The following is a 12268-nucleotide window of genomic DNA, read 5'->3' on the forward strand; positions in this document are numbered from 1 at the left end:
GTGGCCGGCGCGCTCTTGCGGGCCGCCTTGGTGGCCAGCTGCTTCCGCGGGGCCTTGCCGCCGGTCGACTTACGGGCGGTCTGCTTCGTCCGGGCCATGATGCGCGGCAACGAGAGCTCGGCACCACAGCGGCGGGGACCGTAAGGAGGAGCGGGGCAGGCGCAGCGGCCTTTTATAGGCACAGTCTTTTCGCCACCGGGCGGGGTGGGGGCGGGGATTGAAAGGCCCGCGCTAGCGGGCCATTGGCTGTGACGTCACTCGTCCCCGCGCCGTTGATTGGCTCGGGCCTTGCCCAGCCTCGCCCCCGCCGCGCGCTCCCCTTTCCCCTTTGCCAGCAGCTTTTCGACCTGGTTCTGCATCGCTGAGTGCGAGTCAGGCAGCCGGTGCCCCCTGGACCCCTCCCTTCAAGCGGACCGCCGCGACGCCCCTTTTCCGCCGCCTGCGCTGCAGTGTGGGTCCGGAGTTGAGGCTCAACTTCTGGCCCCTCCCTTGCCCCTTGTCACACTTTTCAGGCCACCTTTCCCGGCCCGTCGTTTCTCCCCCCTCCACCCCACCCCCGCCCGTTTATGGCCTTTCGGTGGGGGGCGGGGGGAGTCACGCTTCGAAACAAGCCGGAGGGGGCGAGGCTGGGTCTCCGCCACCCAAGGCTACGTCAGATGTGCGGCAGAGCCCGGCGAGGCTCAGGCCGGGGCCCTCCACTGCACCGAAACCCCGCGTTCCCGTCCGGATAGCCGCGGTGGCCGCCGAGACGGCGCCCCGCCCGGCCTGCGCCCGCGGGCGTGGAACCGCTCGGCGCCGCCCACGGCTTTAGCGTTAGCGCCGCGGACGGCCCAGTCCCGAGACCTACGAGACGGGGGTGGGGCGGACCCGGGACGCGAGCCCGCGACTCCGCTCGGCGGGAGGACGCGGGCGCGGGCGGAGCGAGGGCCTTCACTGGCCCGGGCTCGGCGTGTGCTGCTGGCGAAGGGGAAAGGCGGGGAGGAGGCCGGGTAGGTACCGTGACAACTCCTTTTTACTTGAAAGAGTGGGTGGCTCTGAAAAGAGCCTTTGATTTCACAAGCGCCCCTGCGGGACGCGCGCTGCGCTGCGCGAAGGCCTCACTTGCCCTTCGCCTTGTGGTGACTCTCCGTCTTCTTCGGGAGCAGCACCGCCTGGATATTGGGCAGCACGCCGCCCTGGGCGATGGTGACTTTGCCCAGCAGCTTGTTCAGCTCCTCGTCGTTGCGGATGGCCAGCTGCAGGTGGCGCGGGATGATGCGCGTCTTCTTGTTGTCGCGGGCCGCGTTGCCCGCCAGCTCCAGGATCTCGGCCGTCAGGTACTCGAGCACGGCCGCCATGTAGACGGGCGCGCCGGCCCCCACCCGCTCGGCGTAGTTGCCCTTGCGCAGCAGGCGGTGCACCCGGCCCACCGGGAACTGCAGCCCGGCGCGGGAGGAGCGCGACTTGGCCTTGGCGCGCGCCTTGCCTCCTTGCTTGCCACGGCCAGACATCACAGCGACGAGCACCGCCACCAGCTAACGCTCAACCAACCGGAACACGGTCCCGAACGGCGTTGCTTCACCCTTTTATAGCTAGAGCGCGGATTGTCCGCGGAGCACGCTCATTGGCTAAAACATGGCTCTGGCCCGAGGGCCAATGGGAGAGCGCAGCCAGATTCGACTCATTTACATAATCTCGGCCCCCACGCCTTCGCGACGCTCAAAACTCGCGAATTGCAGCGCAGAGCGTTCGGAACCTTCATTTGCATGTTGCCTCTATAAGTACCTTGGCCTGGTGAGTGCGCACCCTTCACTCACCGGCACGCACGGGTTTACTCGCGCATCCCCAGGTCTGTCCGCGCAGTCCTCACTGCCCTCCGGCGCCGCTCTTTCTCTGCCATGCCTGAGCCGGCCAAGTCCGCTCCGGCTCCCAAGAAGGGCTCCAAGAAGGCCGTCACCAAGGCCCAGAAGAAGGACGGCAAGAAGCGCAAGCGCAGCCGCAAGGAGAGCTACTCCATCTACGTGTACAAGGTGCTGAAGCAGGTGCACCCCGACACCGGCATCTCGTCCAAGGCCATGGGCATCATGAACTCCTTCGTCAACGACATCTTCGAGCGCATCGCCGGCGAGGCGTCGCGCCTGGCGCACTACAACAAGCGCTCGACCGTCACGTCCCGCGAGATCCAGACGGCCGTGCGCCTGCTGCTGCCCGGGGAGCTGGCCAAGCACGCCGTGTCCGAGGGCACCAAGGCGGTCACCAAGTACACCAGCTCCAAGTGAGTGCCGCCCGCACTTGGCGCTCCCCGGATGCCTTTCCCCAAAGGCTCTTTTCAGAGCCACCCACCTCCTCGGAGAAAGAGGCTGTCCTCACGCCGCCCGGGGGACGTCTTCAGATACACCACACCAGCCGTCTGGCCCGCCTTCCCCGTCCGTCCGGCCAGGAAAGCACGCAGCCCCGCCTTGACCAAGTGCCCCCTGCCTCTCAAGTCGCTGAGGGCGCCGCGAGGCTTGCTGAAGTCGAGCCGACCGGCGGCGGCGCACATGCACGTAGGCCGGCCTTTGCCTGAGAGCCCTCGGCTCGCTCGTGTTCCCGCCCCCGTGGCCTTTTGGCCCACAGATAACGGTGCCTGACCGGCCCCTTCATGTCTCCTCGCCGGAGTCTGAGGACATCGCCAAGTTTGCCCGCGAGGGGCACTGAAAGGCCGGGCTCGCTAGGGTGCGACCAGCTGGTGACCCCCATTTTTTTAGCGATCAATCCTTCTGTTGACTGATGCTCAGCTAGCTCAGTGTGTTAGTGTGTGGGGAAGGCAGCATTCAAGAAGACATGCTGGTGCAGCTCTATGTAACCCCAACCCCAGCTCCCTCAGTGACTGAAAGATTCCGACTATTTAATCCTAGTAAAGGAAGAGACCTGTGTGCTGTGCGTTGGAGCTGCATTCCCCTAAGCCCTGCACTGAGGAGGCTGAGACATGAGAATATGAACTGAGGTCATTTGGAGGCTATTCTGAAACTACAGGGTGAGTTTAAGGTCAGTTTGAAGGACACAGCCGCACCCTGTCTGAAAAAGCAAACGCTAGATTGGAGTCCATTCTGGGCATTTGTCTCACTCTTCTCTGCTTGCTTGGCAAACACCTGACACCTAAAATGAGAGAAGGGAAGGTTATGTAGCTAGTTACTGGAGGTTTCATTCCATCCTTGGCTGGCTCCAAGGAAGAGGCAGATGGCAGCGAACAACATCTCATGGTGGTGACAAACAGCAAGAGAGTAAATGGAGGAGAAGCAGCAACAATGGCAATGGAGAGAAGTCTGTCTGTCTCTCATGTTGCATTCAGGCTATCTGCCTCAAGGCTGAGTATAGTAATCACACCCATAATCCCAGCAGTACTAAAACCCATAATCCCAGTGGATCCTGAGTTAGTCTCAAACTCTAGAAGTCCCATCCCCACGACTGTATGAGGCTTTGGGGGCGCAGGAGGGGATGGAGGGGGGGACACAGCTAGACACAAACCATAACAGCAATTCAGAAGAATTTTGTCTCAAGTTTGACTTAATGATGTATTTATTAACGATGAAGGGGCTGGTGATAGAACCATTGCCAGTGGAAGTGAAATTTGGCCTGCATTGTCAGAACAATCATGTTCTGTCTTCAAACCTGTTCATTGGTTGTATCAGTACATAGCAGGAAATCTTTGCAAGTGCACAGCCCAAAATTTTGCAGTTTATCCTTTATTCCTCAATTTCTCCTGTAACCTATACTTCATATGCTTTCATTTAAAATATATCTTTATCCTGAGCTATTATTGTAGTCTCAATATTCTCCCTGCCTCTTTGCTTTTCTGTGGTTTTTCAACAGAGCATGCAGAGCATTTTTTAAAAATCATGACGTCCAGTCAGACTAACTCCCTCATTTATACTGAGTGTAAACCTTGGCAGTGACCTATGAGGCTCCCCCATGGCTGTATGATTTTATTTCCACCACCTTTGTAATCTCATTCCTTGCAAATCTTCCTTGATTGGTGCCCACTGTGACAGTGCCCACTTGGTGTCACTGTTCCAGTGATGGCTATACCTGAATTCACTTAACATGTGCTGTCATAGGCCAGTGCACTTCCTGCTGTTTCCTCTTCTCCCAGTTCTCTACCCCATTACTGACAGCTCAGTTGCTCTGTTCCCTACGCCTCCCTTCAGGTCTCTCATAAATATTCACTGATCAGACCTGCCATTCCCACTCTAGCTCTTACCTCGCTCTGCTTCCTGGCACACACCAGCCACTGAACATTTTGCATTTGCTTATTTGCACTTGCCCACCAAGCAGCGTGAAGTTCTGTGGACCGGGAATGTTTCTGTTCTCACTGTCACATCCTCTGCACAGTATATATCAGTGTGCAAAGTGGGTTTAAAAAAAATTATCCTTTATTGTGGGAAAAAACAATGCAGCCAAAACAAACGTCAGTTTTGCTTTCACAACTATAAGCATAAATGTTGGTGAAAAAGAGCAGCCAATAATTGATGAGTGTTCTAAATAAATTGAGTCACTCTCACCCCACCTTTAGAATTAGCTGTTTTGTATTGTCCACTCCCCTCTACCATGGCTTGAGTCTTCAAAACCAAATGTTGACCTTGTCTCCTTCACATAATTTTTTTTTTTTTTCTGGTAATTTGTTATAGCGGCCATAGGTAGCTCATACATTCTTTTTTACTTTAAAGAGAGAGAGAGAAAAATCCAAAACAATAAGAATAAAGACAAAGACAGAGCAATATAAAACGATAAAAATGGTACAGCATTTCAAAACAAGAATAGAAAATTAACAATGGTTGTTACATTAAATATTATCATCAAATTTGTTGCTTAGACTACAAGATATAGGCATGCAAGACTGATCAAACAATTAAACAGAAGCTAATACATTTGTAAATGACCTCTTTGTATATTCTTAATCTCTCTACGGAGTTTTTTGCCCCTTTTTTGATTCCATTTTACAAATAGGAAGCAGAACACAAGGGAACTAGAACAGTAAGCCATCTTCTTTCTCCATCCCATGATTCCTTTCCAGGATGGAGACCTGGCCTGGGCTAGGACTGGGTCTCCATAATTTGGTTTTAACCAAAACTCCTGTGGGTCTCTCTGAACACAAGGGTGTATCCCCTGCCCTTGCTCTTGCCCTCCTCCCTCCCATGTCTGTGCTTTCATTGGAATTTTCAGGCTCTAACAATGTGCCTCATTGCTCAGGAGAGCCTCATAACACATGCAGAAGGACAGAAATGCTCCCTAGGAACCACTGGAAAGGTTTGCTATTTTGTGAGGATTTTGTTGTTTGCTTTTGCAGTAAAATAAGGAGCAGCTTGTACAATAATTAGGAAATAAATTATGATTTTAATTGGGTATGATAGACAAGAAGTATCTCATGGTAGAAAAAAAGTATTTGAGATTTTTATGTAGACACAAAATAGGAAAAAGTGAACAAACTCTAGGGGATGAAGCCAGCCCACTGTGACATGATGTTTAACAGATTTATCGATACAGTTATTTTTATAGTTATTCATCTTCTTTCTTTTTTTATGTTGTTCTTTTTCTTTTTTTGTAGAACTGTAGTTTAAACTCCTAATAAAAGTATACGATTCTAGCCAGGTGCTTTGTAACCTTAACACGCCTGTAACACCAACACTATGCAGAAGCAGTTTTTAGCCCTGGTCAAATTATGATTTCAGTTAGAGGTGTAGCTAAGTGGTAGACAGCACTTGTATCATTCATTCATTCTTGAATGCTTAAGGGCCTAGATTTGATCTCAGCAACACAAAATAAAATTAAACAAATACATAACATTTTTAAAAAGAAAATAAGACTGGACATGGTACGCACCTGTAATCCCAGCACTTGGGTGGCTGTAAACAAGAGGATCACTATGAGTCTGATCTACACAGTGAGACCCTGTACACCCTGTCCTAAATACAAAAAAGAAAATAAAGAGTGATTTTACCACTTGGATGTTTGGTCCAAATATTTAGTTTGATCACCTCATTGTCCATATCTACCCTATTTGAATCCTATTATATTTTTGGATACAGAAGTCCTTACATCTGTTTTTTTAACCTGGAAAGCTATTTGTTACTATTCCTGAAATATGTCAAGATGGAAACTAAGTAAGAGGGCAGCAAAATGGCCTAACAGGAAGCCTGAAACCACACAGGACTCTGGGACTGGCAAATACTCCCATATTTGCTTTCCAGGAGACATGTGGCAGTTCTGTCACAGTGAAGCCAAAATCCTGACCCAACTGCAGCTGTTTTGTTCAATAAAGCTTCAATCATTGTGTCTGTCACTGAACTCAGCTAACTTCTAAGATTTGCACCAAATTGAAACTTAACTATTCTTACAAGATACCTGTTATAACCTGTGCAATTGATTCCAATTTTGTAACTCTGTATGCTTCCACTGTGACTTTATTAACTGTTATAACCTGACATATGCGCCACCATCTTGTTCTGTATGCGCCATTCTAAATGCTGTAACTTTCCACTGTGCCCCATTCTCTACTTGAGAATCTGCAGTTGGGCCTTTCTCATGCTGCCCTTTTGTGCGCACCTGAATCTAATTCCGGCCCAATGCCCTGATCTTGCCCTCGTTCCCAGCTACAAACTGCACCCACCACTGCACTTGTTATTGTTCATTAGAAACAGGTAATTTTTCAACTGTAGCCCCAAGATAAACCCTTGACATCAGCTTTTATGGTTTATTGGCTTAAATACCCACTCCATTTTGTAACCAGAATGGGCATTGTATTATACACTTCTGTACATTTCCACTGTAACTTTATTAATGAAGATTGTTTGGTATAAGCTGACAACTTCAACTCCATCTTGATGGCTCAAGCCATTCATCGGACCTCTGAACACAGTTTGTTAATGTTCAAACTATTCCTTTGTTCTAAACCACAGTGTGTTAAAGGTTAAGATCTGAACTATTTCTTATCCCAGAGCACTCCACACAATATGTCCTGTGATCAACACCGAACCATAAATTGTAATTATTTGTTCCTGAAAATTGTATGTAATCTGTTTTCCCGAAAGTGGACGCTGACCCCTGTGCTGCATTCCCTTGCACTCAAATCATAAGACCTCCCCTTTGTGGTTTTCAGCTTTAAAAACCCTTGTCTCTCCCCTCCTGGGCGCGCACCTCAGCATCTTGTGGGGGTGTCTGCCGCTGGGTACCAGCTAAAATAAAGCGCTTCTTTAATTTTTGGACTTGCCTCATTGTCATCTGATTTTTGAGTTACAACAATATCCATTGTACCACAACCTTTGCTAAAAGCTTATCTCATTCTTGTAGCTTCTGTTCATGACCCTATAAAAGACAACCTCTCTGTAATCAGGACCTCAGACTGCAAATTACTGCTCTGGAGTCCACCAGTTTTAAGCAAATTTCCTTTCTTCTGAGCCCCTGGCTACTGTTGACTCAGTTTTTCCCACAACAACAGGAAAGAAGAAAAATAAATGCTATAAAAGTAGCCAATAGTGTGCTTAATAGGACTAGTTATATTTCATGACCAATGCCTAAGAACAATGTACAGAGTGTTATGGTTTCATAATCAACATAGGAATCCAAATAGCCAATTAAAATTTGAAGATTTTTATTAGCTGAGCTCAGCGACCATCAGCATAGACCCATTTCAGAGACTAAGTGAGCAGTCCTGCCCAGAGGTCATGAAGTATATAGATGGGGGGGGGGGGGAACAACCCACAGAGAATCCTGTTAGTCAAACAGCTAGATCAGCAGATATCCTGCCTGTCAGTTAGAATAAAATAGACAGATAGATAGATAGATAGATATAGATTGTTTAGGGTCAGCAGACATTTAGATCAGCAGACATCCTGCTTGTCAGGATCAGTCAAGGAGAATTATATATCCCGACCCGCGGGTTAGTCAAGGAGGACCCTAGAGGGGGAGTGGGGATGAGAAGGGACAAAAGACACAAAGAATGGAGACAAGACAGGATTCTGATCAAGTCTCGTTTATTCAGGGGAGGTTCTGGGTATATATAGGGAATGTAGGAATGAGGAAGTCTCGGCTCCTGGGATCAGCAGATATCTAGATAACGGGAAGGTGCAACCCCTGGGGCACAGCACGTGACTCACGGGGAGTGGGCAAGGTGAGAAGGACCATACTTAACTCAGCAGGGGAATAGAAACTTAAGAAAATGGCTGACACTATTATAAAATGGATACCAGTTAATGGCTTCCCACATATATATATTGCTTGTTTAGGGTCAGCACTTTCTCAGGGTATATTTCCTCTGTATTATTATGCCTGTTTTTAGCACCCTGGGGTCAGCTAAAGTTTAGCATGGCAATACCTATGCTAAAAGTCTGAGTTTAGGCCATCACATAGAGTAAGGTGAAAACACTCACTCCTGCTGCTCTGATTGGACTTGAAGCATTTTACTTGGATGGGTTGTACTGTCTCCAAAGGCCCAGATGTATCTTTCAGTGTCTGTATCTGTCCATGTCTCATGGGCAACTGCAGAGATCCAATGGAATATCAAGTGGATTCCCTTCAATGCCCCAATGCCTGCCTCCTCCCGGGACTGGTCTCCATCCTAGATAACACACCACTACCTATCCAGTTGATCAAGCCAAAAGCCTAGGGGCTTCAGTCTTACCTAAATCTATTCCTCTGTAATATCTAGCAATTCTAACAGAAACCCAGCCCAACACTGAAGACTCTACTACCACTGAACTCCAGTTCAGCATGTGTACTGCAACATCAGAATCACTCAATATATTAACACAAATTACTGAAGGCAGAGAATGGTAGACGTTTAATAAACGCTGAACAGTATTGCTGCTGCTGCTGCTGCTGCTGCTGCTGCTGCTGCTGCTGCTGCTGCTGCTGCTGCAGGGCTGCAGAACACTGCAAATCACTGCTCTTGCCCAAAGCCCTGGCACCAGGCTCTTGTATGGTTTCCTCCCTCCTACCCTGGTCAGCCTAGCACCAATAATCTCCACAGCAACAAATGTATTTTTAACCGTGTTATTTCTTTTCTTCTTTCTTAATGCAGTACATGGTCTAGAGGGTCTCACTGCACAGATTGAATTTGTCATGATCCTTCTGTTTTCAGCTTTCCAAGCCCTAGGATTACAGGCGGGCTCCACCACCCCCAGTCTCAAATACCATCTTAGTGGGCCTTGGGGGCTGGGGCCTGCACAGCAAGCATGGGATCTAACCCGGTCCCTGCCTCTATCCACTGAGCTATATGGCCAGCCCACAAGAGATCCTGTTATTTCAGTTACTGCCTAAAACAAACCAAGCATTGACAATAAGTTCAAGCCAACCAATCTCTTCCACCATGGAAGGCCTCTTAAAATACACCAAGTTCTGCATTAAGAAAACCAGTTTTTCACTCCATGGTATGGAAAGGATTCTGAGCACTCAGTTCCAATGGATAAACAGATTAAGGTGGAAAGCAAATATTTTACTCATGTCTATTTCGAGGTGGGTAACATTATCACTTGATTTTTATGTATCCTCTTAAAACAGAATTCAGGATCAGTCAAGGAGAATTAATTATCCCCACTGCCTTGGCACCAACTAGTTGCACCCTAGCGAGCCCGGCCTTTCAGTGCCCCTCGCGGGCAAACTTGGCGATGTCCTCAGACTCCGGCGAGGAGACATGAAGGGGCCGGTCAGGCACCGTTATCTGTGGGCCAAAAGGCCACGGGGGCGGGAACACGAGCGAGCCGAGGGCTCTCAGGCAAAGGCCGGCCTACGTGCATGTGCGCCGCCGCCGGTCGGCTCGACTTCAGCAAGCCTCGCGGCGCCCTCAGCGACTTGAGAGGCAGGGGGCACTTGGTCAAGGCGGGGCTGCGTGCTTTCCTGGCCGGACGGACGGGGAAGGCGGGCCAGACGGCTGGTGTGGTGTATCTGAAGACGTCCCCCGGGCGGCGTGAGGACAGCCTCTTTCTCCGAGGAGGTGGGTGGCTCTGAAAAGAGCCTTTGGGGAAAGGCATCCGGGGAGCGCCAAGTGCGGGCGGCACTCACTTGGAGCTGGTGTACTTGGTGACCGCCTTGGTGCCCTCGGACACGGCGTGCTTGGCCAGCTCCCCGGGCAGCAGCAGGCGCACGGCCGTCTGGATCTCGCGGGACGTGACGGTCGAGCGCTTGTTGTAGTGCGCCAGGCGCGACGCCTCGCCGGCGATGCGCTCGAAGATGTCGTTGACGAAGGAGTTCATGATGCCCATGGCCTTGGACGAGATGCCGGTGTCGGGGTGCACCTGCTTCAGCACCTTGTACACATACACGGAATAACTCTCCTTGCGGCTGCGCTTGCGCTTCTTGCCGTCCTTCTTCTGGGCCTTGGTGACGGCCTTCTTGGAGCCCTTCTTGGGAGCCGGAGCGGACTTGGCCGGCTCAGGCATGGCAGAGAAAGAGCGGCGCCGGAGGGCAGTGAGGACTGCGCGGACAGACCTGGGAATGCGCGAGTAAACCCGTGCGTGCCGGTGAGTGAAGGGTGCGCACTCACCAGGCCAAGGTACTTATAGAGGCAACATGCAAATGAAGGTTCCGAACGCTCTGCGCTGCAATTCGCGAGTTTTGAGCGTCGCGAAGGCGTGGGGGCCGAGATTATGTAAATGAGTCGAATCTGGCTGCGCTCTCCCATTGGCCCTCGGGCCAGAGCCATGTTTTAGCCAATGAGCGTGCTCCGCGGACAATCCGCGCTCTAGCTATAAAAGGGTGAAGCAACGCCGTTCGGGACCGTGTTCCGGTTGGTTGAGCGTTAGCTGGTGGCGGTGCTCGTCGCTGTGATGTCTGGCCGTGGCAAGCAAGGAGGCAAGGCGCGCGCCAAGGCCAAGTCGCGCTCCTCCCGCGCCGGGCTGCAGTTCCCGGTGGGCCGGGTGCACCGCCTGCTGCGCAAGGGCAACTACGCCGAGCGGGTGGGGGCCGGCGCGCCCGTCTACATGGCGGCCGTGCTCGAGTACCTGACGGCCGAGATCCTGGAGCTGGCGGGCAACGCGGCCCGCGACAACAAGAAGACGCGCATCATCCCGCGCCACCTGCAGCTGGCCATCCGCAACGACGAGGAGCTGAACAAGCTGCTGGGCAAAGTCACCATCGCCCAGGGCGGCGTGCTGCCCAATATCCAGGCGGTGCTGCTCCCGAAGAAGACGGAGAGTCACCACAAGGCGAAGGGCAAGTGAGGCCTTCGCGCAGCGCAGCGCGCGTCCCGCAGGGGCGCTTGTGAAATCAAAGGCTCTTTTCAGAGCCACCCACTCTTTCAAGTAAAAAGGAGTTGTCACGGTACCTACCCGGCCTCCTCCCCGCCTTTCCCCTTCGCCAGCAGCACACGCCGAGCCCGGGCCAGTGAAGGCCCTCGCTCCGCCCGCGCCCGCGTCCTCCCGCCGAGCGGAGTCGCGGGCTCGCGTCCCGGGTCCGCCCCACCCCCGTCTCGTAGGTCTCGGGACTGGGCCGTCCGCGGCGCTAACGCTAAAGCCGTGGGCGGCGCCGAGCGGTTCCACGCCCGCGGGCGCAGGCCGGGCGGGGCGCCGTCTCGGCGGCCACCGCGGCTATCCGGACGGGAACGCGGGGTTTCGGTGCAGTGGAGGGCCCCGGCCTGAGCCTCGCCGGGCTCTGCCGCACATCTGACGTAGCCTTGGGTGGCGGAGACCCAGCCTCGCCCCCTCCGGCTTGTTTCGAAGCGTGACTCCCCCCGCCCCCCACCGAAAGGCCATAAACGGGCGGGGGTGGGGTGGAGGGGGGAGAAACGACGGGCCGGGAAAGGTGGCCTGAAAAGTGTGACAAGGGGCAAGGGAGGGGCCAGAAGTTGAGCCTCAACTCCGGACCCACACTGCAGCGCAGGCGGCGGAAAAGGGGCGTCGCGGCGGTCCGCTTGAAGGGAGGGGTCCAGGGGGCACCGGCTGCCTGACTCGCACTCAGCGATGCAGAACCAGGTCGAAAAGCTGCTGGCAAAGGGGAAAGGGGAGCGCGCGGCGGGGGCGAGGCTGGGCAAGGCCCGAGCCAATCAACGGCGCGGGGACGAGTGACGTCACAGCCAATGGCCCGCTAGCGCGGGCCTTTCAATCCCCGCCCCCACCCCGCCCGGTGGCGAAAAGACTGTGCCTATAAAAGGCCGCTGCGCCTGCCCCGCTCCTCCTTACGGTCCCCGCCGCTGTGGTGCCGAGCTCTCGTTGCCGCGCATCATGGCCCGGACGAAGCAGACCGCCCGTAAGTCGACCGGCGGCAAGGCCCCGCGGAAGCAGCTGGCCACCAAGGCGGCCCGCAAGAGCGCGCCGGCCAC

At 53.1% G+C, this 12268-nt stretch overlaps 4 protein-coding genes across 4 annotated transcripts; 2 read left to right on the forward strand and 2 right to left on the reverse strand.

The window, feature by feature from the left end:
- Positions 1–956: 956 nt before the first annotated feature.
- On the reverse strand, positions 957–1577 carry LOC101562852 (histone H2A type 2-A). Its single transcript, XM_004632413.3, has one exon. It carries the CDS (start codon positions 1488–1490, stop codon positions 1098–1100), a length of 393 nt encoding a protein of 130 aa, XP_004632470.1. The 5' UTR covers positions 1491–1577; the 3' UTR covers positions 957–1097.
- Positions 1578–1771: 194 nt separating this feature from the next.
- On the forward strand, positions 1772–2355 carry LOC101563254 (histone H2B type 2-E-like). The gene has a single exon (XM_004632414.2). The coding sequence runs from the start codon at positions 1878–1880 to the stop codon at positions 2256–2258; it is 381 nt and encodes a 126-aa protein (XP_004632471.1). The 5' UTR covers positions 1772–1877; the 3' UTR covers positions 2259–2355.
- A 7567-nt stretch (positions 2356–9922) lies between these two features.
- Positions 9923–10461, reverse strand: LOC101563645 (histone H2B type 1-like). Its single transcript, XM_004632415.3, has one exon. The coding sequence runs from the start codon at positions 10389–10391 to the stop codon at positions 10011–10013; it is 381 nt and encodes a 126-aa protein (XP_004632472.1). The 5' UTR covers positions 10392–10461; the 3' UTR covers positions 9923–10010.
- A 222-nt stretch (positions 10462–10683) lies between these two features.
- On the forward strand, positions 10684–11312 carry LOC101564043 (histone H2A type 2-A). The gene has a single exon (XM_004632416.3). It carries the CDS (start codon positions 10779–10781, stop codon positions 11169–11171), a length of 393 nt encoding a protein of 130 aa, XP_004632473.1. The 5' UTR covers positions 10684–10778; the 3' UTR covers positions 11172–11312.
- Positions 11313–12268: the final 956 nt, after the last annotated feature.

The sequence above is a fragment of the Octodon degus genome, unplaced genomic scaffold (genome assembly GCF_000260255.1).
Source record: "Octodon degus isolate 3935 unplaced genomic scaffold, OctDeg1.0 scaffold00048, whole genome shotgun sequence".
NCBI lineage: Eukaryota > Metazoa > Chordata > Mammalia > Rodentia > Octodontidae > Octodon > Octodon degus.